Source organism: Nicotiana sylvestris, chromosome 3, assembly GCF_000393655.2.
Source record: "Nicotiana sylvestris chromosome 3, ASM39365v2, whole genome shotgun sequence".
Lineage (NCBI taxonomy): Eukaryota > Viridiplantae > Streptophyta > Magnoliopsida > Solanales > Solanaceae > Nicotiana > Nicotiana sylvestris.
The window spans coordinates 57,480,008-57,507,337 of NC_091059.1; the positions used below are offsets into that span (position 1 = coordinate 57,480,008).

At 37.3% G+C, this 27,330-nt stretch overlaps 1 protein-coding gene across 1 annotated transcript; it reads left to right on the plus strand.

Moving 5' to 3' along the window:
• Nucleotides 1-245: 245 nt before the first annotated feature.
• LOC104243461 (pre-mRNA-processing protein 40A-like) lies at nucleotides 246-27,109 on the plus strand. Its single transcript, XM_070170781.1, has 31 exons — nucleotides 246-343; nucleotides 850-897; nucleotides 1,205-1,264; nucleotides 3,300-3,348; nucleotides 5,416-5,484; nucleotides 5,578-5,901; nucleotides 6,017-6,178; nucleotides 6,251-6,327; nucleotides 9,310-9,379; nucleotides 16,828-16,880; nucleotides 16,982-17,039; nucleotides 17,164-17,519; nucleotides 17,603-17,675; nucleotides 17,869-17,967; nucleotides 18,140-18,208; nucleotides 18,282-18,359; nucleotides 18,545-18,631; nucleotides 18,782-18,816; nucleotides 18,963-19,068; nucleotides 20,064-20,144; nucleotides 20,241-20,333; nucleotides 20,447-20,500; nucleotides 20,600-20,716; nucleotides 20,836-20,934; nucleotides 23,489-23,536; nucleotides 23,615-23,707; nucleotides 24,885-24,992; nucleotides 25,081-25,133; nucleotides 25,672-25,774; nucleotides 26,332-26,619; nucleotides 26,693-27,109. The coding sequence occupies exons 5-31, from the start codon at nucleotides 5,473-5,475 to the stop codon at nucleotides 26,837-26,839; spliced, it is 2,943 nt and encodes a 980-aa protein (XP_070026882.1). The 5' UTR covers nucleotides 246-343; nucleotides 850-897; nucleotides 1,205-1,264; nucleotides 3,300-3,348; nucleotides 5,416-5,472; the 3' UTR covers nucleotides 26,840-27,109.
• Nucleotides 27,110-27,330: the final 221 nt, after the last annotated feature.

Sequence of the window (27,330 nt, forward strand, 5' to 3'; positions counted from 1 at the left end):
TTCTTCAGGAAGCTTATTTCCAATAGAGTACTAAATAGATAAACATATTTACGGTGGAGTCTCATATGGATAAGCTTCTTCAGGAAGCTTATTTACAACAGAGTACTAAATGAACATAAATAATATAATATATTTATAACATTTTTTTTTTTGGGTAAATATGAATATGGTGTTTTAACATCACGTGATCCGTTTTTGCATAAAATCGTACACCATTTCTTTTATTCTCAAAACTGGAATAGATCCCTCTAAACGGCTCCTTGAATAGTTACTGCGGCATTTTTTTTTCCCAACTCCAATCCAAGCTTCATATTTTTCGCGAAATACCAGAAGACAAGACATCGTATGTGTTAACTTTATGTTAAATTGCTAGTATCCTCTCTATTGAAATGCAAAATGGACTCCTCATGCTTGGATTGTTTGATTGAAATTAATAACAGAACGCTGGGTTTCCTTTTGCCTTCTCTTAGGGTTTAGGGTTTGTTTGATTAAGAAGTGGAATATTCTTTAATAATTTTGAGCTATTAATTTGGTAAACAACTTTTTTGGGTCGATTTTAATTACAATTTGGATTGCACCAATAATGAGTTTCCCTAATAAATTTCTAGTACTTTATAGACCTAATTTTGAAGTCTTGGAAAAGTTTAATTGTTGAACTGTGACTTGTTTGTATTACTATCTGCATGCATGTGTGTGTCAATGTAGTAAAAAAGGAGCTTTTTTTTTTTGTTCTTTTTTTCTTCTTCTGTATGTAGGTCTTCTTCCACTTTGCTTAATGTGCTTTATGTTATATATATATTTTTTTAATGTTTTTTAATCTTTTTGTTCCTGGAACTTCATTTCTTGCAGAACTTCATTTCTTTCCAGACTGAATATACTGGTTTTATTAAGCAAGAGGTAACCTTTGTTTGTTTGGAGCATATAATGAAATCCTTTTGAAATGCACCAGTACGGGGTTTGTCATGGAGGGCATCTAATGCTATATTTTTCATATTTGATTTAATGCCGCTATATTTTGTCTTGAGATTCTTTTGGTAAAATATGGCATGGCATGCTATGTACTTCTGCACTGTGTTTTCTATCATGTTATCCATTGTTTAGGTTGATGGTTGTATAACATGAAATTTTATCTTTTGGCATGTTTTTACATATGCTTCGACATATTGCATAAATATTCTGATGTGAAACCACTGATGTTTACCAGGGTTGCTTCTGATTTGGCCATCCTGCCATGGCTAATAATTCTCACTTCACTGCCATGCAGGTATCCCTTCCAGAAGAATCTTTTTCCCTTTTCCTAAAGTTAGAAAATTTCGGTTTAATATAAAATTCTTATGCATTCTCTGGTATTTATACATCAAATACTTTGGTATCTCTGGTACATTGAATACGTTGGTGTCAAAATCTGTGTATGTAGAGAATAAGGTTCTACCACTTTTTGTATACCACTTATATACCGGAATTTTCCTCCACTACATCAATGAATGTTACTTTATCAGAAAATGCTTCTCGGAAGGCATAGTAGTTGCTGAATGGAGGTGTGCCAAGGTATAATGAATATGCAATCTGTATCATTCATACATGTGTGTGTGTGTGGGAGAGAGAGTGAGAGAGATTTTGTCTTAATAACAAAAATGTAGTCTTTCAATAGTTTTGTTTGAAATCTGTTATGAGAGCAACTATCCTAGGCCTAATCCTCTTTACTAATTTTGTAAGAATCTTACGCCTTCTCTATCAGTAGAGTCTTCTGCCTTGACTTACATATGTCTAGACAATATACATTTTTTTCTGATAAGGAAAGAAAGGTACGCCGTTGCTGGGGATTGAACCTCGGTCACCCACGTGAGGCACTATACATAAATGAAAGTACGTTCTTCTAAAGTCTTCCTGAGTATTGCTCCTGGAGAATTTGTTTGTGTCTTACATGTGTTTACTATTAACTTGAATTTTGTTGCTATGAAACTAACCCTTATTAACAAAGAGGTGACGTGGTTTGTCAGTCTGCTCTGTTTACTTTGGTGGTGGATATTTAGAGTAAGAATGATCTGAAAACTGATGTGCAGTAGGTAAAAGAATTGGTTGAGATTCTATTATCACGTTTGCTTTCGGTTTTCGTCTTTTACTGACAACATTCTTCTCCTGGATAATATTGATTGCAGAGATCTGTCCCTATCATTCTTCAGTCATATTTTGAATCTATTACAGTTAATAGTTGAGACATCTGTGCTGCTGTTAGTGTCTCTACGAGCATAGAGAAGTTGAGGATAGCTTCCATTAAGGACTAGTAGGTTGATCTGTTTTCTTTCTGCTTTCTTCTTGATGGGGCTGCCTTTAGAGGATACCTCTGATTTCATACATTTAGGGACCAAGTTCTGGAATGGAACTCCTAGAGGCTTTCTGATTGGAAATTACTTCATTATTTTCCCTGTTGTTTGCTTTGGCTTGTTGCTTTACTCTTCCAGTTTGATAGTCAAAATATTTCTTAATATTTATCCTTATAAGAGTATGGGTGATGCATGTTCTTTCTAAAATGGATTGCCAAAAGGAGGAGGAGGAGGAGGAGGAGGAGGAGTTCCTATTCCAATCCTTGGATGTTTCTCCTTAAGTTACTAGTTTTCCCTGTTAAAAATAGATATTTGTTGGGCAAATAGCATTTTTAGTCCCTGTGTTGTTGCATTTTTCCTAGTTTAGTCCTTCTGATATGCGTCGAAGCACATTTAACCTTCATTAAGCAATGTGTATGTTTTTAGTCCTTAAACTAATGGAAGCCAAACAAATAATGGACTGTTAACTCTACAAAGGGCAATTCGGTATTCTGTGTTACTTTCAATGCAAAAACTTAAGACAAGAAAAAAACCCTATTTATGTGTTTTAATTAGATTATCTGCCATTACAAAGAAACCTTTCCTCTCCCTTTCTTGTAGAATTCTTCAACTGAAGACTAAGAACTTTCCTGAAATTCAATAGTAGTGTTTGTCTTCCATGTACTTAACAATTGCATACGGGACTTGAACTTCCTTTTCCATTCAGAGCCAACAGAGATTCCTTGATTATCTGCAATATTTCCATCTTAATCTTAAGAACACTGAAATTGCAATCTACAAAATCTTAATTCACCAAAATTGGCAAATGAAAATGACGAGCTGAGCAAAACTGAAAGAGTAACACCATATGAAATACTAGTGAATGTGAAAGTAGCGAAAAAAATGGAGGTTTTCCTGAGGGTAAGGAGAATGAATAATAAACTCGGCAAGTTTCTGGGTTCTTCTCATTGATATAACAGGCTTTTTCGTCGCCAGATGCTGCTCGTTATCCTTGGAAGCCTCTGCCTGCGGCTGCTGCTTGACGGTGGGGGTTCTCCACTTCTCCGGTTGCTCCCATGAATTTTTGTTCTGAAACTATGTAAGATTTGATTAAATGTAAGCTCAGATGACCTTTGCATGCTTAAACGAGATAGAAACAGAACATGACAATAACAAATGCAAAGTGTAGTCTTGAGTGTTCAATGTTGCTTTTCAACTTATTGCCACGTCTGATGACTAACCCACCAGAATAGAATACAAGAAATAATTTATGGAGTACAAAACAAGGGAAAATTAGATGCCTGAATTTGTTGTCCTTAATGTTTAACAGCCCATAATTTTGTTTGATGTTTGTTAGTATAAGGACACACACACATTGCTTAATTGAAGGTCAAATGTGCTTCTTCGCATATCCAAGGACTAAAAAGTAATAATGCAATAACACATGGACTAAAAATGCTAGTGGCCCTATTTTTTAGTAAGGTAATTAATTTTAATTTATGTAAGGGAAATCCCCATATACAAGTAGTATACCCAAAAGTAGAGCAACTTAGACCTAAATATGTTTCTCTACAAAAGTCAGCTAATCATCTATACAAACAAGGACCTTATGGGTGTACCAAAAAGGAACTAGAGACAGGAGGCTGCTCCTTACATGTACAAAATCATCGTCGACCCCTTCAAACACTTTCCTATTCCTTTCCCTCCAAACTACCCACATAAACACCTACTGGAACTACATCCCATGCCTTGGGTCTTCTCCTCCTTCTTCTGAAAGCTCAGATGTACATTGCCTCCTTTACTGTTCTTGGCGTGACCCATTGTACTCTTAAGCAGTTTAGGACCTCCCACCATAGGCGCGTAACTACTTGACAATGTAAGTAGTAAGTGGTCCACATCTTCTCCTGAACAATTACACATATAGCACCAGCTAACATGTATGATTCTCCTTCTCAAATTCTCGGCAGTCAATATTGCTCCCTTAGCAGCCAACCACACAAAGAAGCGACGTTTTTTGGGCGCCCTTGGTATCCAATCCAAAAAATGGGGGGAAGTCTACTTCATTCCTTACTAGGAGTTTGTGATAGAATAATTTGACTGAGAACCGTCTATCCCTCCCCTTCTCCCATATCCAACTGTCAAGTAGAAGGTGCAATGCATTCTGTTTGTAAAGTAGTTCTACTTTTTGCATCACTTGGCCATCAGTTTGCTTTCATTTTTCTTCTGTCTGACGGTGCTTTCCGTCCATCCCGTTTTAGTGTAGATTCCTTTTCTTCTAAGTTTAGATGAGAGTGAGGTGGACGATTTCATGTATTCTTAGAAAGTTCATTTTCTGGCCAATTCTCAGTGTTAATTTTCTTGGAAGGTTTGTCATAAGTTAAAAGATTCAGTACTCTGCAATTACCTGGGAAAGACAAGCAGAGCCCTTAACGGCTGATTTGGACATTGTGGCTCAAAAGTAGAAAGAACTAGTTGGCTTGGATAGGTGTATCAATGGATAGTGGATGGGTTGGAATGAGACTATGTCAGATGGTTATTAAAAAGTAATCATACCCTTGTAGAATAACAACTCCAACTCAATAAACTACCAGTGAGTTGCATCTTAACTAGCTTAGCTGAAGTCTCACTAATATATTCTAGTTTTTTCCTAGTTTGACAAAATTTTTGCATTAAAAGATGTGTTTCTTGTAACCCGAAAAGAAAAGACACTTTGGCCATCAGAAGCAGTTGAACCCAAGCCTTTAGGTAAAGATGCTTATAATTTTGTCCATTCTGGTCAAGCTCTATGATAGGCCATATGTTTGCTATCTGTCGTTATTCTCATTTCAAGCTTTGTATTGATTAGATGATGACTGGGGTTGAGCCACACCAGTTATTTTGTACACAATTTTACACCATTTTATTCTGATTTATCAAAACAAGAATAAAGTTTTCATGCTACTATCCGTTTTGTCTCCCAGATTCAGGTCTCGTCCTTCGAATTAATTTAGGCAGTTGTGCATGGATACTCTCAACATTGGTGCAATGATTGGAATTTCAACTAAATGTGATTGAAAAGTAGTTATATTGCTGATTTCATCTGTTCTCTCTTGCATGAATGTTGGTTGAGAAGCCTCCTATACCGCCTTTGGCTGGTCCTCAAGGTCCTCATCAGGGTGCTATTCCATCCATGTCGCTGCAGGTAAAGTTTTTTACGTATTTTGGGGGCTGGGGTGGAGGGATAAATGGTGTTTGACTATAGAATTGCTATGATAATTATGTTTCCCACGTTTAGCAGTTCCAGCCTATGCTTCCACCCCAGCAGGCACAACCATATGTTTCCGGGCCATCTCAACAGTTTCAGCCACTTGGACATACAAATGTTGCAATGCCTCCTCAACCTTCACAAATCCAATTTCCTCAATCAATGCAACAGGTTGCTGGTAGACCTGTAGTAGGAGGACATAGCATGCCTCAAGGACCACCTACTCCCCATGATTTTCAGCGAAATAGGCCTGTCACTCCTGTTCAAGCACCATTTCAGCCAAATCTTCCAATGTCAAATAACCACATGCCTGGTGCAGGTGGCCCAACTTTGCCATTATCTTCTTCATATAATGTAAGACCTTGAGAAGAGCTCTTGCGGTTATTGTTTTATTAGTTTTCAATGTTTTCTTTCATCATATTGTTGAAATTCATCATTTCTGTTGCCATCTTCATCTTGTGGGAAACAGCAGGTAAATGCAGATTCTTCCAGCTCCCATTATCAGATGCAGATACATGATCATAGTTTTCCGTCAGGGGGACAACCCTGGATGTCAACAAGTAATCATAATGTGAACTCTGTGACAAATATGCAGAAGACTGGGGAACTAGCAGCCCACTTGGCTGTTCCAGTGAGAATTCAATGTGTTTAATTGTTTATGTTTCTATCTGTTTCAATGTTTTTAATATATTTTGGGTTTCAGGAAGCTGTTTATGGGGTTGACTCTGTTGAGACTGCTCTGTCAGATTGGATTGAGCATACTTCTCGAAATGGGAAGAAGTATGTGTACCTTCTTTTCTTGTTTTTAATTCTTGGTAATATGTTAAGGTTAATGGGTGTGCGTAATGGCTAAGAGAGTCAAATTCAATTCTATGATACTGCAATTTCTGTTGAGGCTACTCCGTCAGATTGGATTGAACATACTTCTGGAAATGGAAAGAAGTATGTGATTTCCCTTTTTGACTTGGTTTTAATACTTGGTAACATGTTAAGGTTAATGGGTGTAGTCACTAAGAGAGTCAAATTTTCAATTCTATGATACTCCAATTTTTGATAAGCAAACGTTTAAGATTTCAGTGAATGTACTGATATAAAACATTGCTATACAGGAAAAGGAGTGGAAAAGTATTAGCTTTTCATCCAGATCCAATCATTTATAGTTTGAGTGCTCTAGACACTAAAAGAAGAGCATGCCGAATTTGACTTATCGGAATCCTTGCTTTTGGATTATATTCACCTAGGTTACTCATAAGAATATGACGTTCAATTCCCTAGAACACGTGTATTTGAGAGTCATTAGACCTTTGGTTAATAGTTCAGTTGTTCCTAGAGGAATTCACTCTGGGCATCCAAAAAAAGGGAGGGCTGTATCAGTGCCTGGGAGAATTATCCATCCCATCAAATAGAAGCTGATGATGTGAACTTAGAGCTTTTATCCCTCTTTCTAGATCGTCTTGCTACGCTCCATCTGTCAAAATGTTAAATGTGCTGCATATCTCAGGTGTCTGCTCACCAGGAAAGTTGACAGTTAGCACTTCCTTTCCTCTTTAAGACTCTTCAATTTCTCGCCAAATTGTCCACATCATTGCTGGAAATGTCACTTCCCAAGCAATGTCTCTATTTCTTCTTGTAATTCTGTCGTGAATCTGGAAAATGGTTCTTCATGTTTCCTTGCATACTCAACTGATATCTCTCATGTTTAGCATCTTATTCCATGCCCTTGCTACAGTGTAACTTTGAGAAATAAGTAGAAGAGTTTGGTGAAATGCATCAAAACAATATCTTACGCCTGAATGCTTCTATATGCACTCTTTACTATGTTTTTTTAAAGGTAAAATAACTTTATTATGATAGGAATTAGTTTGGAAAACAAGCTGTATAACCATAAAGTAGAAAATCCACAAAAAAGATGATTCTCTATAAAGGATACACAATCTCCTTGCAAACTGGATTCTAATTGGTGCACCAAAAAGAAATTAGAGGTAATATTCATCAATGTACACAATCACTTTCTATCCCTTCAACAACTCTCATATTTCTCTCCCTTTAAAGGAAGGACATAAGAGCTAGTGGAGCAACATCCCACACCTTTGTCTTCTCTCCCTTCTTCTGAAAGCACAACTTAATATTGCCTCCTTCACTGTGCCTGACATCCTCCATTGTAGCCGAACCATTTCAAAATCTCCCTTCATAACTGATATGCCACATATAATGCAAACGGCGATGATCTATATCTTTACACGAAGTGTTATACATAAAAAACCAACTGACATATGTAATCCTCCTCGTTCTAGTTTCGCTGTTGAGATCACTCCTCTTACTGTCAACCAAGACAAAAAACATACCTTTCTGGTGTCCCAGCCAAATTGATAGATACAGGGATGCTAGTTCTTCTCTAACCAAAAGCTTATGGTAATACGATTTAACTGAGAGCCTCCTGTTGATCCCAAGCCCATCTCCATTAGTCCTGTTTGACAAGCAATGCATTTACCTTGTAGAACATTTCAAATAGGCTTTCAAGTTCATCTATCTCCCAATCTTGAAGACACTCCTCCTATACTTCAAGTCCCATTGAATTCCTCCTCATGCATCCTTCTTACGCGTTGTTCTGTCATTTCTTTCCGTAGATGTTTGGAAATGTGTGAATCAACCACACCACATGTGCTGCCAAAAATTGCCCCTAGTTCCATCCCCAACCCTAAATAGGACATATCCGTTGAACTCGTCCCATCCCTTCATAATATTCCTCCACAGGCTGCTCCCAAAAGGAAAATGTGTTTTAAGTCCTCGGCCCCATCCACCTTTCATGTTTTTCCGCTATTACCCCCTTCATAGAGCTTGTTCCTCGATCTCAAATATCTATGTAGAGCCTTGCTGAAAACATGAAGATCTATCCGTGAGGCCTCCCCATCTCTTTAGTGTTGTTACTCTCTCCCATTTGACTAAGTGAAGCTTCGGAGCCCCCTTTCCTTACTCCCATAAGCAGTTCCTTTGGAGTCTCTCTAATTTATATGAATACTAACCAGTGCTTGTAGCGGTGACATGAAGCATGTCGGAATAGTCGACAAAGCACTCTGTACTCCCTTCCTCCCTTTTGACAAATAGTTCCTCTGCCATCCTGCTAATCTCTTTTCAACTCTTTCAATCATCACTTTTCACATTGTTTGGTCCTTGTTAGACGCACGCAAGGCACACCAAGATGTATAGTGGGTAGAGCTCCAAATCGATATGGTCCACTGCACCGCCCACTTACATGATCTCATACTTTGTGAGGTTTTATCTTCAAATCTTGGTACTATCTCATACCATATTGGGTTAATGTCTGCATCACAAACACTAATGTGTTGTCTGCGAACAAATAGTGGGTAAATTGGCTCCCATTACTGTCAAGAAGTCCCTCAAGTATCCACCTACAACTGCTTTGCCCATCCTTTTTGTTCCAGTAGTATCGAAGTCAATGTGCCCTGCAGTCTGAGTCCCCTCGGACTGCCAAAGACACCGCATGGACTGCCATTCACCGCAACCAAGTTCTATCTGACTATTGATTAGCATAACTTGATCCACCTCAATCAATGAAGTTATTTTGACCCCAATTTACCATCATACATCTTTTACATGTGGATTCATGCTAGTAGGTATTGCTAATTCAGCATCTTTTAATGATCACTTGCCAATCATGATTGCTATTGTTATTATATTTCCTATGGGTTTATCACTTCAACCAATTACTAACTTTCTTACAATTCTGCAATTGATTTGTAGATATTATTATAATCGAAGGACAAGAATCTCTAGCTGGGAGAAACCTCTAGAGCTGATGACAGAAATGGAGGTGAGGTCACTTGTCAGCCAGCTTTTAGTCTTTTGCTTTATGCAAGTAGTGACGGTTTAGTTTTATCCAATTTCTTGTACTTAAAAAAAGTTTTATCCTATTCTTGAAGTATGAAGCTTCAACACTCTTTCTTTCCTGAACATCTGTGATTTCTGCATAATGTTCGGAGAGAGAGAGAGAGCAGATCTCTCTGATCTTGCTATACTATGTAGTCTTCATTTGGATATTCATTTGCCTTTTGTTTCCAGTATAGATATAAAAGATTTTGTATTTTCCACTATCGTTCTAAAAGATGTGTGTTAAGCATATGCATTACATGATTATTTTGGGCCATTTTTTTACCAGCAATTTTTTTGTCTTGATTAATGTAATGTCATTGTCACTCTATAGCTAGATGGAGAGTGGAAACTTGATGTAAGACTGAGGTTCTCTCTTCTCATTCTGGTTTACAGAAGAGTAGTTTGGCTAGTTGGGAGATTTTTGGACTTTGATTGTTTAAGGTGAGGGACAAATATTAAGGGACTGAGAGCTGGAGGTATAAGGAAGTCTGAACACTTACAAAGCAGTTATGTTGCTATTCAAAGCGTAAAATTGTATCCTATTGAAATAAATATGCACAAAACATGGAAGAAGTAAAAAAGTAGAAGACTGATAATTTAGGATTTTGCCAAGACCCCAAAAGTTAATCTGTTGAGGATGGTCCCAAACCACAAATAAACTTTATAAACTTTTGGAAATTAATTCAAGTGTTCTAGGACTTAGTTGAAAAATAAATGGATATACGAAGCAACAAGTTTCTTTGACTAGTACTTTAAGATGAGGCTACACAATGCACATTTTCTTTGGATCTATTTGCCTAAATATGTGTCATACAATGAGAAACCATAGGTGTCCTGACTTTCTTCTTTTTGGAGGGAACATATGATATATCCTCGGAGTTACCTTCATTCTTTGTTCCTAAAACTTGAGCAATTAACTGTTGTTGTGATGTGCAGCTTATAAACTAGAAGATCAAACAATAAATATAGAAGTTACCGATATATGAAAAATAACCTGCCAAGTTTCATTAGCTAGCTCGCATTCTGGCGCATGTGCTTTTAGTTCTTTGTATCTTAATATCAGTAGGTGTGCTTAGATTAGGTTTTCTTTTAAGAGCTTGACTTCCTTCCTCTAGTCACTCTGATGGGATTGTTTAAATGTGAGGAAATCTAGTTATTTCCTTCTATTGTCAAAGAGAAACTATGGAAAAGTGTCAAAATTTGTTGGAGTTGTAAGGACAAAGCGCGGTGAAGTATGAGCTTTAGCAAAGAAAGACGCCAATCAAGAATATATACAAATAGTTAATTATTTGCAGAATATATCTAGACCCCCTTGACTTAGTACATTTTGTTAATTTTGGTTCTAATTACTCCCTGAACTTCGCATTTGATAGCCTCGACCCTCCAGGATGCTGATGTGGCTAAAACCATAAATACACTCTCTTATAGGCCATGGATGGGAAGAAAAAGAAATTAGCTTTCAAGTGGGGTATTTTCCTGTGAGAAGGCACGGGAGAAAATATGATATATTGATATTGTGTCTTCAATACAATACAAGAGGTCCTTATTTATAGCTACACTATACAAGGACATACTACTCCTATTCCAATGTGGGACAAGACTACATTATATACATATCTAACACTCCCCCTCAAGCCGGTGCATTCACATCATATGTACCGAGCTTGTTACACATGTAACTAATACGAGAACCAGTAAGATACTTAGTGAAAATATTTGCTAGTTGATCATTCAACTTTACAAACTTTGTAACAATATCTCCTGAAAGTATTTTTTCTCTGACAAAGTGACAGTCGATCTCAATGTGTTTAGTCCTCTCATGGAACACCAGATTTGACGCAATATGAAGAGCAGCTTGGTTATCACACACTATATCCATCCTGCTGATTTCTCCGAATTTTAACTCCTTGAGCAACTGCTTGACCCAAACTAACTCACACGTTGCCATAGCCATGACCCGATATTCCGCTTCGGCGCTAGATCGAGCAAATACATTTTGTTTCTTGCTCTTCCACGAGACCAAATTACCTCCTACTAGAACACAATATCCAGATGTAGATCGTCTATCAGAAGGTGATCCTGCCCAATCAGCATCTGTGTACCCAATAATCTGCTCATGGCCTCGATCCTCAAATAGTAATCCTTTGCCTGGAGCTGACTTTATATACCGAAGAATACAAACAACTGCATCCCAGTGACTATCACAGGGAAAATCCATAAACTGACTTACAACACTCACTGGAAAAGAAATGTCAGGTCTAGTCACTGTGAGGTAATTCAATTTTCCAACCAACCTCCTATATCTCGTAGGGTCTTTAAGAGGCTCCCCCTGTCCAGGCAGAAGCTTAGCATTCTGATCCATAGGAGAGTCAATAAGTCTGCAACCCATCATTCCAGTCTCCTCAAGAATGTCTAAGGCATACTTCCGCTGTGAAATAATAATACCTGAGCTAGACTGAACGACCTCAATACCTAGAAAATAGTTCAGTCTGCCCAGATCCTTAGTTTGGAAGTGCTGAAAGAGATGTTGCTTCAGATTAGTAATACCATCCTGATCGTTGCCGGTAATAACAATATCATCAACATAAACCACCATATAAATACACAGATTCGGAGCATAATGCTTATAAAACACAGAGTGATCAGCCTCACTACGAGTCATGCCGAACTCCTGAATAATTGTGTTGAACTTACCAAACCAGGTTCGAGGGGACCGTTTCAAACCATATAGTGACTTGCGCAATCTACATACACAACTACTAAACTCCCCTGGGTTGCTCCATATAAACTTCCTCGTCAAGATCACCGTGGAGAAAAGCATTCTTAATGTCTAACTGATAAATAGGCCAATGACGTACATCAACCATGGACAAAAAAAGACGAACATATGCTACTTTAGCCACGGGAGAGAAACTATCACTATAATCAAGCCCAAAAATCTGAGTATATCCTTTTGCAACAAGACGAGCCTTAAGCCGATCAACCTGGCCATCTTGGCCGACTTTGACGGCATAAACCCAATGACAACCAACAGTAGACTTACCTGCAGGAAGAGGAACAAGCTCCCAAGTGCCACTCGCATGTAAAGCAGACATCTCGTCAATCATAGCCTGTCGCCATCCAGGATGAGATAGTGCCTCACTTGTAGACTTAGGAATAGAAACAGTGGACAAAGAAGATATAAAAACATAATGAGGTGACGACAGACGATGATAACTTAGACCAACATAGTGGGGATTAGGATTAAGTGTGGACCGTACACCTTTGCGGAGTGCAATTGGTTGACTAAGAGGAGACAAGTCCGCAGTAGGTGCAGAATCTGATGCAGGACGTGAATCACCTGGGCAGCTGTAGAAGGTTGAACTAGATTATGTGGAGGAATTGGACCTATAGGTGATGAAACTGGAGCTATAGATGGTGGAACGGGAGCTATAAGTGGTGGAGCTGGAGATGTGGAGGAAGATGGATGAGAGATAGTGACTGAATCTCCAAAAGAAGAGATTGGTAGTATCTCAGAAATATCTAAGTGATTACCTGGACCTGTGAAGTATGATTGGGTTTCAAAGAAGGTAACATCAACGGACATAAGGTACCGCTGGAGGTCAGAGAATAGCATCGATACCCCTTTTGCGTTCTCGGGAAACCAAGAAATACGCACTTAAGAGCACGGGGAGCTAACTTATCTGTTCCTGGAGTAAGGTTATGGACAAAACAAGTGCTTCCAAAGACACGGGGTGGAAGAGAGAACAAAGGTAAGTGGGGAAACATAACAGAGAATGGAACTTGGTTCTGGATAGCTGAAGATGGCATACGATTAATAAGATAGCAAGATGTAAGAACTGCATCCCCCAAAAAATGCAACGGAGCATGAGATTGTATGGGTAGGGTACGAGCAGTTTCAATAAGATGTCTATTCTTTCTTTCAGCTACCTCATTTTGTTGAGATGTGTACAGACAAGATGTTTGATGAATAATCCCATTAGATTTCATAAACTGCTGAAATGGGAAAGATAAATACTCTCGGGCATTATCACTACGAAATGTGCGAATAGAAACCCCAAATTGATTTTGAATTTCAGCGTGAAAGGTCTGGAAAATAGAAAACAACTCAGATCGATTTTTTATCAAAAATATCCAGGTGCACCTAGAATAGTCATCAATGAAACTAACAAAGTAGCAATCCTAAGGTAGAACTGACCCGACTAGGATCCCAAACATCTGAATGGACTAAAGTAAAAGGTGACTCTGCTCGATTATCAATACGTCGAGGAAAATGAGAGCGAATATGCTTACCGAGCTGACAAGACTCACACTCTAGAGCTGACAAGTGAGATAAACCAGGTACCATTTTCTGAAGTTTTGACAAACTAGGATGTCCCAACCATTTATGTAATAAATCTGGTGAATCAGTAACATGACAAGTTGTTGAAGGAAGACAAGATGTGAGTCCATGTGATTTAGCAAGGATAAGGTAATAAAGTCCATTTGATTCACGCCCGGTACCAATGATCCGCCTTGTACTGTGTTCCAGTACAAAAACATGGTCATTAAGAAATAAAACGACACATTTAAGTGATTTGGCTAGGCGACTAACAACTATGAAATTAAAAGGACTATTAGGGACATAAAGAACCGAATCTAAAGGTAAAGAAGGAATTGGGCTTGCTTGACCTATTGCAGTTGCCATAGTTTGAGACCCATTGGCCATTGCGACTCTTGGAAGAGATTGAGAATACGAAATAGTAGTGAAAAGAGATTTGTTACCAGAAATATGATCCGATGCACCTGAATCAATGACCCAAGACTCAGAGGATGAAGATTGAGAGACACAAGTCACGCTATTACCTGTTTGAACAACGGAAGCTATCTCAGAAGATGTGTGCTTACCTGCTTTGTACTGAAGAAACTCAAAATAATCCACTAAAGAAACCATCCGACTATTCGAAGTATCGGTTCCCATGTCGCTACAATTAATAGTAGTAGGGTTAACTTGAAATAGTGAAAATTAGTAACTCCTTTGGGAAAACTGAAGAAATCGCTGAGAAAACACTGTTTACACCAGGAAAATAGAACACTGTTCTGCGCCGGAAAACACTGTTAACGCCGGAAAAATATAAAAGTGGTCGGAATTTGGTGTAACCTGAATGGGTAGGCTCGGAATTGCAAGAGGAACAATCTGTCCTGAAGAATAGTCGCCAAAAAATGGCCGCAAGGTGGCCCACGCGACGTCAGAACTTCGCCGGAAAATTTTCTTCCGACCGCTACACTACCGCCGGAGATTTTCACTGGGGTTTGGTCGCCAGACAGTGACTACTCTTGTGGTAGTGTTGGATTTTGCACAACACTAACCGAGACAAAGCAGACGCAAAACAGCTTTGAAAAGTCGCCGGACAAAAGGGTTCCGGTGACTGATCTCACTTCCCGGAATCGCTGGAATTTATGCACAGCGATAAATCTCTCATGATAGCTCTGATACCATGTGAGAAGGCACAAGAGAAAATATGATATATTGATATTGTGTGTTCAATATAATACAATAGGTCCTTATTTATAGCTATACTATACAAGGACATACTACTCCTATTTCAACGTGGAACAAGACTACATTATGTACATATCTAACATTTCCAACTATTTTTGCCACATAATAAAATACAATGATTTATTTGTTCCTATTGTATTTCTCCTTGTTTCTTCTTAATATACATGGCGTATTTTATGCCAATTGTGTTTGTTTCCTCTTTAGATAAAATGGTTATTTGTTCCAACTGTGTATTTCCTCTTTTTTCTTTTCAGGCCAAATCAAACTCCATTAGTTGAGCTAAATAAAAAGAAGGTTTAGCCAAAGCAATGGAGTTCAAAGAGTGTACTTTTTAGAGAAAGAAAAAGATTGTGTATTTTTTCCTCATGCAATAGCTATTTGTTTTAACTATTTATTATTTTTTTGGGTCAAATTTCTAAAACTTTTGGTTGGAATTTAATTATTTTTTTGCCAAAGCAATGGAGTTCAAACCATGTATTTTCTAGAGAAAGAATAATTTCTTTTTTTCATGCAATAGCTATTTGTTTCAACTATATATTTATTTTTTTGGGGTCAAATTTGTAAAACGTTTGATTAGAATTTCATTATTTTTAGCCAAAATAATGGAGTTCGTTTGCGTATTTCTTTTTATTTCTTCTTTAGATGCAATATTTTTTTTGGTCAAGTATGTAAAAATAACTTAGACTAGAATATCATTATCTTTAGCCAAACAAAAAAATTGTAGCCAAAACAATGTTGTTCTAAGTTTTTTTTTACATATATTGCCCGAAAAAGATGATCCATGTAATTGGTGGGTTTAAAAGGGTAAAAAAAAAATACTTTCAAAGATTGTCTTTGCCTTCAAAAATAGAAAAATTCATTATAATTCTAAACGTTTTTGCTAATTTTTATACTTGGGGTGTTTGGTATAAATGAAAAAATGTTTTTCAACTTTTCCATGTTTGGTTAGCTTAAATGTTCTAAAAAAATATTTTTCTCCTTACCCCACTTGTGGGATTCCACTGGGTTGTTGTTGTTGAAATCATTTTTCTCCAAATGGAGGAAAATGGAATGACTTCCCTACCAAGAGGAGGGAAAACATTTTCCAAGGCTCTCTTTCAACTTTCCCCATCCCCACCCTTACCCCCCAATCCACACCCTTGCCACCCCTACCCCCGGACCCTTGACCTAACCCACTGTACCTCGACCTCGCCCCGACCCACCCCCACCATGGCACCCTCCGCCCACCCTCTAACTCCCCGCCCTGACCAACCTCCCCCTCCATGGCCCACTGCCTACTTCCCCTACCCAATTTGGTCAAGGGCAACTTTCAAGTGGAGGGCAAACGTAAACTGTCTGGACCTATATTAGCCCAAACATTAAACTTGGGATAAATATTAACAATTTCCTAAAGTACATGTGTAAATATGATCATTTTCTTTTCTAATGATTCTGTTAGCTGAATTGAAAAAAGGGCAAATGTGTGCCAGTTTTGTAATGGCGAGGGTATGATTGACCCAACTTTAAAGGAGGGTAAAAGTAGACCATTTCACAAACGACAAGGGCAATTTGGGCCTTTTCCTTTTTTTCTTTTGAAGTTTGGCAGAGGATATCAATAACATCCGACTGGTGTTAATGTCAGTGTTTTCTTATTCAACATTTGAATTTGCATGTTTTCTTTGGTTTTTGATTATAGCTTGTTTGAGGGCTGTCTTTCTTGATGCATATGTTATTTTGACCCACTGCACGCATGCTTCCATGTTCCATCCTAGACTGTACAGCTGGAAGTTACTGATATCTATTCCTGAGATACGGTATGTTCAGCTTTTTGACTTGACCTGCTTCCATTCTGTTTTCATTGGGGACAGAGGGCGGATGCATCAACTGACTGGAGAGAATTTACAAGTCCTCAGGGAAAAAAGTGTGTAACTTATATAGGTTCTTCTTGTCCTTGTTCTAGTTGGTCTTTACTTTTGCGTCTTATTTATGCATAATGCTGATTGCTTTGATTATTCTCTACAGGTATTACTACAACAAGGTTACTAGAAAGTCAAAATGGAAAATGCCTGATGAAGTCAAGGTGATGTTAAATTTCAAATCCAATATGGATTTTTCATTGCTTTAAATTGCATGATAAAAAAAGAGGAAAATATTCTGTTTTGTTGTATCTGTTTCTCAAAAATCTATTATTTATGCATCTACAGTTGGCTCGTCAGAGTATGAAAGTGGATTTAGTCAAGGGATTGGGAAAAGAAAGGGACAGTATTTCACACGCTTCTGATTTTGGATCCATTTCTGGTGTGAAAACATCACCCCTCAGTGCAAATGGTTCACCAGTCTCAGCACAAGGAGCTATGTCAAGCCCAATTGCTGTGGCACCAGTTTCTAACTTACCAACTATTGTGGCTTCAGAATCATCAAGTTTATCTGGTAATATTTCTTCCCTGACGATTGGTGCAGTCGAAATGCAGAATTCTTTGGAACCTGCCTCGCCAGCTGTTGCTACTTCAGAGAAAAATGGAACAGCAGTAACCTTGGAAAATTCTGTTGCAACACCAGTGTATGCTAGAAAGATTCATATCTTTCAGATTGAATTTGCCTCTGGCTTGTGTTGCTATCATATTTGGACTTCAATTTTTGCAGGACTAGTTCTGAGTTTCCTTCAGCTCAGGACTCAGTAGTGTATGAAGATGGAGTTTCTCTGGAAAATACGGAGGTACTTTGCCTTTTTGAAATAATTATGTGATTAGGTAAGTACTAGTGGTTAAAACCCTAAGAAAGCTTTTATTAGCTGGATGTTGATCCAACAATGTACTGCAGTTGTTTGTCAATTGCTAACAGGTGAAGATTATGCTCCGATGAGTTTTTCTCTTTTGTACTTTGTGCTTGATGTTGCGCCTTAAATGCAGGAAGTTAAGAAAGATGCTACGGTATCTGAAACAGGAAGTGCTACTCCATCAGAAGAGAAAACAGTTGAGCCGGGACCATTAGTTTATGAGAGCAAAGCGGTAAATTTAATTGTTCTTCCGTTTTTCTCCCTTGGTTGTATGTTCTGAAAATTTCTCTTACTCCTATTCTCCTGTTTAAGTATCTGAGCTTTATTGCCTTGAGTTATTGCTTACGTTGCATGTTATGATATCCTTTTGCATATTGTCTTCAACTCTTGGCTGCTAAATTCAGGAGGCAAAGAGTGCATTCAAAATTCTTCTGGAGTCTGCAAATATTGGGTCTGACTGGACGTGGGATCAGGTTTGTTACTTGCTTTGTTTTGTGCATGCCGAATAATTGAGGAAGATCATTTGATATGAATTGTATTTGTCAGGCAATGAGAGCAATAATCAATGACCGGAGATATGGTGCTCTAAAATCTCTTGGTGAGCGGAAGCAAGCTTTTAATGAGGTATCTCTCCTAGTAGGCATTTGATGATGATGCAGTTGATGGAAAATTTTCCCTTTCCAGTTGATGTTTTGGTTACATAACAAATATCTGGAATGGGTCAATTGCTGCTTCAATGTTTCAGCATACTGTACTTAAAAAAAGATAAGATCTATAGCTTAATATGTAAGTTCTGTGTTCTGTTCCAGTATCTAAGCCATAAGAAAAAACTGGAAGCTGAAGAGAGACGTATTAAACAGAAGAAAGCTCGGGAAGATTTCAGGATAATGTTAGAAGTAAGCGAAATGTTCTTTTTATGATTTTCTTTTGTGAGTTTCTTCCATTTGATATATCTGAATGTGTAAGACACTTGGTATATTTCACTTATTTAAAAAAAGATTTGATAATTTTCACAACAATTGCTGTTATTTTTCAATCTTCCACAGGAGTGCAAGGAGCTGGCACCATCTACAAGATGGAGGTTTGTCTTTCATTTGTAATGCTAAGTTGTATGCTGCTGGTTTTCTGTTCTTGATCATTGTTTGTATTTTTTGTGTACCTTGAATTTGCTCCATCATTTGTGCAAGTTCAGTTTGATCCACTAACTATCTGCTATTGGTTATTCAGTAAGGCAATCTCCATATTTGAACATGATGAACGTTTTAAAGCTGTTGAACGAGCAAAAGATCGTGAGGACCTTTTTGAAGATTATATGGAGGAACTTGAGAAAAAGGTGAATCTTCTTCCACATAGTTAGTAAAGGAAGGCACTTACAAGAAGTTGTGGATTGCCCTTGCGTCGATCAATTCTTCTCTGCTTGTATTTGTTAGAATCCAGCATTGGTTAAGTTGCAGGCTGTAATTTCCTTGTATGATCTTGGACAAGCCTCACTAATTGAGTTAGCCTTTCATGTTGAGTTAGGCACAAGCCACAAGGTCCATTTTCTTAAACATGGTATTAGAGGCAGATTTATTCTGATGCTAGACTATTCAATGTTAGCCCACCAAGGTTACTCAACACCCCAAAAGTGTCCAGTCTTGGGTGTGCAATTTATGTGTTAGAATCCCACATCGGTTCGGCTTATGGGTAGTAGTTTCCTTTATATGGTCTTGGACAATCTTAAACATGGTTTAAGAGGCAGACCTATCCTGATGCTAGACTATTCAATATTACCCACGTAGGTTACTTGATGCTCTGTCCAGTCTTGGGCATGTGATTAATGTGTTAGAATCCCTCATCAGTTAGGTGTATGGACTGTAGTTTCCTTATATGGTCTTGGACAATTCTCCCCACCTTAGCTTTCAGAATTGAGTTAGGTTCTCGGTTCATTACCTTAACAATATTCATTCCATTCCCTCTGCAAAACGTCTTTTAATTTGTTACCCTTTTTTTTGGTATAAAGAGGGAAAAAATAAGTGTTTTTAAAGTTTCAACTTAAAATCTAGTGTTCATTGAATAAATTTTAAATGGGTTCTCAAGGGGCGACAGCATTTTAAATTTGTTCACCAATGGATTCCAATTTAAACAGACTTTATTGGTATTTTGCACACACTTTCTTATCTTCACTCTTCCGTCTTTCCTGTATTGAGTGTAATTTTGCTTGAATCGAAACCATGAAACGCTTCTTTCTCCCTCCCTCTGCTGCTCCCTTTCGCCCCAAAAAATAGAAGAAGGGGTCTGCTTTAAAGAGAAATTTTATCTTATTACTTTGTACTGAACCATTTTTAGGAGCGTGCAAGGGCATTGGAGGAGCAGAAGCGCAACCGAGTGGAGTATTTAGAATTTTTAAAATCCTGTGACTTTATTAAGGTATTTGTCCTAGTGGAATTAGCATCAGTTCCTATATTATGTTTTTCCATTTCCAGGAGGTAGAGCTTTCTTTTGTTGCTGACTTCTTTTGTTCAGGCCAGCAGCCAGTGGCGGAAAGTTCAGGACCGCTTAGAAGATGATGAAAGATGCTCTTGCCTTGAGAAAATTGACCGTTTGGAGATTTTCCAGGTAGTTCTTATTTTTCTTACACACAATTTTTTTTTAACATCTCATTTTTTAAGCACCAGGATTGAAGTTATGTTGCAACCTTTTTTTTTTCTTGTTCTTTTTCTGTACATTAGGAATATATACGTGATTTAGAGAGGGAAGAGGAGGAGCACAGGAAACTGCGGATGGTATATTGTTAATTGGACTCTGGGGTTTTCCATTAAGTTTACCTTTTGAGACTTCGTTTTATCTCTTTCTTACTGAACATATACCACGGATTCAAATAGGATGAAATGAGGAAAGCAGAACGTAAAAATCGTGATGAGTTCCGAAAACTGATGGAAGAGCATGTTGCTGCGGGAATACTTAATGCAAAAACTAACTGGCGTGATTATTGCATTAAGGTTATTAATTCTTTCTTACTTTCCCTGAGAGTGATTATATTCATTAATTTCCTTTTTGTTTTGTGTTCTTTTTGAATTTCATAACCAAGAATTTCCTTCTTTATTTTTTGTGCTTTCAGGTCAAAGATTTACCTGCATATCTGGCTGTCTCATCAAATACCTCAGGGCCAAAAGCAAAAGACTTATTTCAAGATGTTTTTGATGAGCTGGAGAAACAGGTGAACATAGGTTGCTAATATCTCTCTAAGTAGTACATTGGCTCACAAATGTATTGGTGAAGTTTCTTATGGCGTGGGAGATATGTTTCATGTGAATTTCTGTGGATGATAGCATTTTGTTTTTTATTGTTGATTAGTATTACCAAATCATGCTTAGTTCGGCCTAATATCAAAGAGGAAAAGGAGGTACTGATGGAAATAATATTGTAGGATATGGAATTTAGAGGTTAGAGAAAAAGGACTATACTTTTGTGGCACAATTGCTATGTGAAAAGGTGTGCACACAGATTTTCTTTTTATAAGGTTTTCATATTCTTTCCACTAGACAAACACAGATTGAATTTACAAACTGAGTGTTCTGCAGAGATCATGGTGCCAAACAACCAAATTGATTTTTTAAAGCAAGCAAGGACTAAATTGGTGATATATCTGTCAACTACAGTTTGTAACGGGATTTATTAAATCAGCCGTTAGAAAATTTTCAATCTGAAGCATTTTAGTCAATTACCAGTTGAAGCCTGACATGCCTCCACGATCTTCTCTGTTTGCTCTTCTATCAGAGACAGAATCTCCGACAGATTCTACTAGTGCAAGCTTCATGATATAAACTTTGCTCTTTTCTTGAGAAGCATAAACTAGAGGGAAGGCTTTCTTAAAGAAAACATAAACTACAGCGTTACGTGTATTTTGGGTGATGCATTAATATTTAGTAGAAGGTTACTAGTACTTAGAGTGATCCATTGATATTTAGTTGTCATTTCTGATGATATGATCACCTGAATGATGCACCTTAGCACATCTTTGGATGGCACTCTAGCTTAGCATTACAAGTAGTTGCATACTGGAAGAACTGCAAGTTCTTGTACAATGTTTCAACAACTCTCTCCTCCACCCTATTGTATGGAAACGTTATCTTGTTACGCAAGCGCACCTGTAGGTGCATAGTGTCTGTTGGGAGAAATTTTGCTTTTGAAATATCATTGTAAATGGGCCTTAGTTACTGAAAATATGTTTGACTAGCATGCGTGTCAAAAAGAAATGTCATTGTGAATGGGTTAGAATAATTGCTTTAACAAAAGGAATCTTACAAAGAAACAGTATCAGCTTGATACTGTTTTTTCTAATAAAATCTTACCTCATCAAAAAAGAAAATTCCTTTAACAAAAGGAGGCCTTACTTAAAGAAGATATGTTCGGCTAGCATGCTTGTCAAAGTCTGTCATTTGTTCATTGGGAGGATAATTGCTGTATTTTGGATTATCTGAAGAACCTTGAAAAGTTGATTTCAATAGCAGTTTTTGAAGTCCTCAAGTCCCTAGAAATTTTGGGAAGTTCTTTTTATGCAATTCCCAACACAGAAGAATCTTTGCAGGAAAAAGGGTTTAGGATCTTACATACTTCCCAAAATGCTTATTAGATACAAGTTTAAAAAAAAAATTGATATATCAAAAGACAACGGCTGGGTGTGGATAAGAAAGGAGTATACATGTGAGAAGACTTGCTTTCTATAAGGCGATGTTAACTGTCAAACATCAATTGTAATCCAAAGGTTATGGAATTATTAAGCTATCATATAGCCAAATTGTATAACATTTACACTTCTAAAGAGATGAAGAATGCGTTATATTGGTAACATCTAGGGTCAAAGCATTATGAATTCATGAGAGGCAGTTACCGATCTTAAACTCCTTATCAAAGAAAAAGAAAACCATTGGTAAAGAAATGGAAGGAGAATTTGGACTAGAGTTATTCTCTCGGAAATGATTAGATGTTTCATTTCCTATTCTATAAGACGCAATAGGGGAAAAAAAAAAGGTTAACCTGCTAGATGAATTTTATGTCTCACATGATTATTGCTTTTTACTTTGCATTCACTCATTTGTATGGAGGCCATATTTCCTTGGGATTTGGAGGTAACCAATAACTACTTCCCACTAGAGAAATTTCACTTAGAAACCAAGTTCCTAAACTCAAGCCTCTTTTGGCCTTTGGCTAGACACTTCTACTAACTAAAAGATATATTCTTTTATTTTTCTGCCCCTTCCTAAAAGAATTCAAGTTAATGATCAGATTTATCCGTATTTATCTCTTTGCTTGATGAAAGAGGTCCATGCTGGTATCCTCAGCATAATAATGATCATGTTCCCACTCTCCTTCAATGATTGAATTTTGTCATAATTTCTTAGATGCGCCTTCGAAATATAGTCAGATGTTGACATCCTTTTTTTTCTTTTGAGATAAAGATGCCGACTTCTATGCTTAAAGTTTGTATTACTGTTAACGTACAGAACTGATTCTTGTTAACAGAGATACGGTTCAATAATTTTTGCTTTTATCCAAACTGTGGTGCTTGATTTTGCCTTCAAATTCAACCTGATCAATGCAATCAAGTCAACTGCGTTGTGGTATTTCAGATGTCCTAACAAATGGAGAAATGATGTATTCATGACAAAAATTTCATGCCATCATCCTGCTTGTTATTTATAGACTTAATGGTAACTCAAATGCATGGACAAGGCTCCATATAATATCCTATTTTGGTTATCTTGCTGCAGTATCTTGATGACAAGTCACGCATTAGAGATGCAATTAGGATGGCTGAGGTAACCATTACCCTTCATATTTAACCACTGCGGTGCTTTGGCTAGTACCTAATATTTTTGCTGAGCCTCTGTTTTCAGATAGGACTGACATCAACCTGGACGCTTGAAGATTTTAAGGTTGCAATTTCAAAGGATATTAGCTCTCCACCAATATCAGATACCAACTTAAAGGTCTAATTATGGCTAAGACACTGTATATTCTGTTCCACATCGAACTTTTGTTAGAATTGAGTTTTAAGTGAAACTAAAGAGCGCTCTTTCACTATATAAATCTGTATATATTTGTCTCCTTTTTGTGTTTGGTGAGGTGCTGAGTAAGTTGATTGGACTGAGTGGTAAGGCGTAAGGGGTACTTCCATGTTATGTTTCATTGGAAGCTGGTCACTTTATGAAAGCTAAATTGGCAACTCCTAGGTCGTCAGTCAGCTGGGCTTAGTGTCATTTTTCATTAGTATCAGCCACAAGCCCACAACTTATACCGTATAAAATTTTGCATCTTTTGATAATGGAGTTAAAAGAAGACTTGTGCGTCGGTTAACAAGTAAACCTGAAACCTTCTAGCAAAAAGGCGAGGACCACGTTGATCCAACATTTGGTGTTAGTTTCTGCTTTTACTGAAGGCTATTTCCTGAAAAGAGCTGCAGAAGAGTGGGTCATTGGACTTGCTAGTTTTAATGTCATCCGCTAATGCTGGAAGGTTTTTGCTTCTATTGTCGTGCGACCATTCCCATAGTTACTTTATTTCTTTCCTGGACAGCGGTGCTTAATATTACACCTACAGCACATATCTCAAGTTGCTTAATGCAAAGCAGTTTGCCTTGTTTCTGTTTTTTATGGTTAGATGTACATTAAGTAATAGCTATAGAGGGTTAGAGTTTTACTCTACAAATTTGGTGAAACAACATAACTGGATGATATCAAAATTATTTTGTATTTTTGTAATGGGGATATTCTCATTCTTCAAATATCATTTGGGTGTTGGAAATTCTTTATGTTCATGGTTTAAACCTATAATCTATGTACTCGGGAATTGCAAGGTATCTTATCGAGGACTTATGCTTAGACAGTTGGTTGGCTTCTTGTATGCTTACGGTAAACTTTTAACATTTCAAAACCTTTGTAAGGTACTTTGTTAAAAAATAGCCATATTATATGAGGGATTACTCCAAAAAGATGATAATAGTACTTTTAAAGAACTTATCCCCCTTGCCTTTCCAAATGGAGGAATAAGAAGTCATACACGGACTATGTTGCATCTTCTGCCATGCTTCCTTTCAAAACTTTCTGCTCTATGCTTTTGGACATGCCGAGTCATTGAGTATTGAAGTTGCTTGTTTCATCCAAACAGTTTGTCTTTGAAGAGTTACTGGAAAGGGCCAGGGAGAGAGAAGAAAAAGAAGCTAAAAGACGTAAACGTCTAGCAGATGAATTCTATGAACTTCTGCATACATCAAAGGTATAGTAAACAGTTTATAATCTCTCACATTGCAACGATCCCATGACGTTTTCCTTAAAACAGTATATCTATTTTGCTCTGATTGCAGGAAATTACTGCATCATCAAAATGGGAGGATTGCAAATCCATCTTCGGAGATAGGCACGGAGCTACTTTGGCTTTTATTGATCTGGAATTAGTAATCATTACTGCAAGGATCATATCTTTGGAAACTCTGATAATTGATATTATTTTCAAAAACTAACTCCAATATTCTAATCCCATTAATTCACATACTTCTAAAAAATAACTTAGAATAGTCAATATGATGAATAATATGTTGCTTATGTTCCTCAACGTTTAAGTTGGCTATGTCTTTTATAGTATAGCGTGAATTACCATTTCACGAAATCACTTTTAATTACTTGTCGCTCAAAGGAAATGGGTTGATATCAATTATTAGTTGTTTCAACACCGAGAGTTTAATACCTAGCAGTTACTAGTTTTTTCATTTCTGATATTTGTGGATTGTTTCTAGATCCCAATGAAGTAATTATTATGATCTCTACTTTTAACTTGTCTATCCTCTTTTGCTGTAACAAAATGCTTTTGATATTTAATAGTCTTCTTTACTCATACTCTCACATTCTCATTATGTCGTAACATTGAATGGATTATTTTTGCTGTTATTATTTTACAGAATAATGGGCGAAGAGAGCTTTCTTCTGGAAATATTTGACAAATTCATTAGTGAACTAAAAGAAAAGGCAAAAGAGAAGGAGCGGAAGCGGCAAGAGGATAAGGTACTTGACTTACTACAAACCCTTATTCTCCTCTCGCTTTCGTATTTTGGGTTATAGATGTGGTATGGATGTGATATTGGTTGATATGGATTGTCTTCTATTTTCTTTCTGAAAATTTTAGATTCACCCTTATTGAACCATAAGATTCTAAGGAGTTCTCTTTAAACCTATGTGTCTTGGACTCATATGTGGGTATCCGGTACGGGTGGGGATCTAGAGGTCAGATTCTGCATTACATAAATATTTGGATTTGGGGGTATTCCGAGTGCGGATACGGGTGCTGAGATACAACAAATAAATGTATATTGCGACATAAAAAGGATATATTCGGTTAATTTAAGTTATTGAACTGAAACAAATAAAAAATTACTTCTTTATAAACGCCTAATATTTTATTTGTAAGATATTGCGTGTAATAGCAAAGGATTCTCATACTCTATGTATACGACATAAACCCAAAAATTAGGCCTATTAACAAATCAGTATATACATCTTGGTCATAGATGTAGTCAAAGCATCCAAGGTAAGCTGACTAGCGTTGAATTATGGCTCTGCAGGCAAGAAAAGAGAAGGAAAGGAAAGATAGAGAAAAGAAGAAGGAAAAGCATAGAAGGGATAAAGACAGAGGGGATAAAAGCAGAAAAGAGAGGGAAAGAACCAAGAAAGATGGCACAGACAGCGAGAAGGCTGATACATACAGTTTCGAGGAGATCAAAAGGTTAGGAAGTGACAGAGATAAGAAACACCGCAAGCGGCATATGAGTTCCTTTGATGACAATGAAAATGAGAAAGATCATTCAAGAAATTCTTACAGACATGATAATGATCATAAGAAGTCAAAACAGGTCTGATATCATCTTTGAAAATATCTGAAGATTAGGGAGAAACTTTCTAATGCATAGAGCTTTGATGTAATAGGTCGACCAGCACGTGTGGAGTTCTGAAGTTAATTCTGAGGGCCAGCATAAGAAACAAAAGCGAGATCATCGGAGTGGTTCTCTTAGGGATGGTGACAATGAGGATCATAAAGATGGGGAATTTGGTGTGGATGGAGAAGTTCGGTAGCTTTTTTGCTCTCAAAATGACCTTTTATATGTTCATTTTGTTGTGTAAATATAAAGTAGCAATGATATATTGTCCCCTCCCCCACCTTCCCAAAAAAGAAAAAGGAAAAAGGACTTGATGATAATGTTATTTGGCAATTGATTGTAGTTGCAGCAAAGTCAATTCTTGTTTTGGTTTAGATATTTTACAAGCAGATGTTTTGGTGGCATTATTTAGCTCAGGAATATAATTTGGAAGGTGCTGATTCATGCATCAACTTCTTTTATCCTTTGACCAGTCCAAAAACTTATATGCAGTGAAGCAACAGAAGTTAGTTATATGCCATGGACATTGACAAACAAATGAATTTTTAGAAAGCTCGGACCTCGTTAACTTCAATTTTAATGCCCTATGTTTTTCTTTTATGCTTTTCTTAGTTGAAAGTTCAGGCGTGACATACAATGGCTGAGCAAGACGAGTGCATCTGACTTGGGGGGTGCAATTCTGGTATG

Bases quoted from the DNA above. Each gene is read 5' to 3' on its own strand.
- LOC104243461 (XM_070170781.1), top strand. The intron at 20,501-20,599 runs GTATATTGTTAA...GGATTCAAATAG, and splicing joins AGCACAGGAAACTGCGGATG to GATGAAATGAGGAAAGCAGA. The intron at 23,537-23,614 runs GTAACCATTACC...CTCTGTTTTCAG, and splicing joins ATGCAATTAGGATGGCTGAG to ATAGGACTGACATCAACCTG.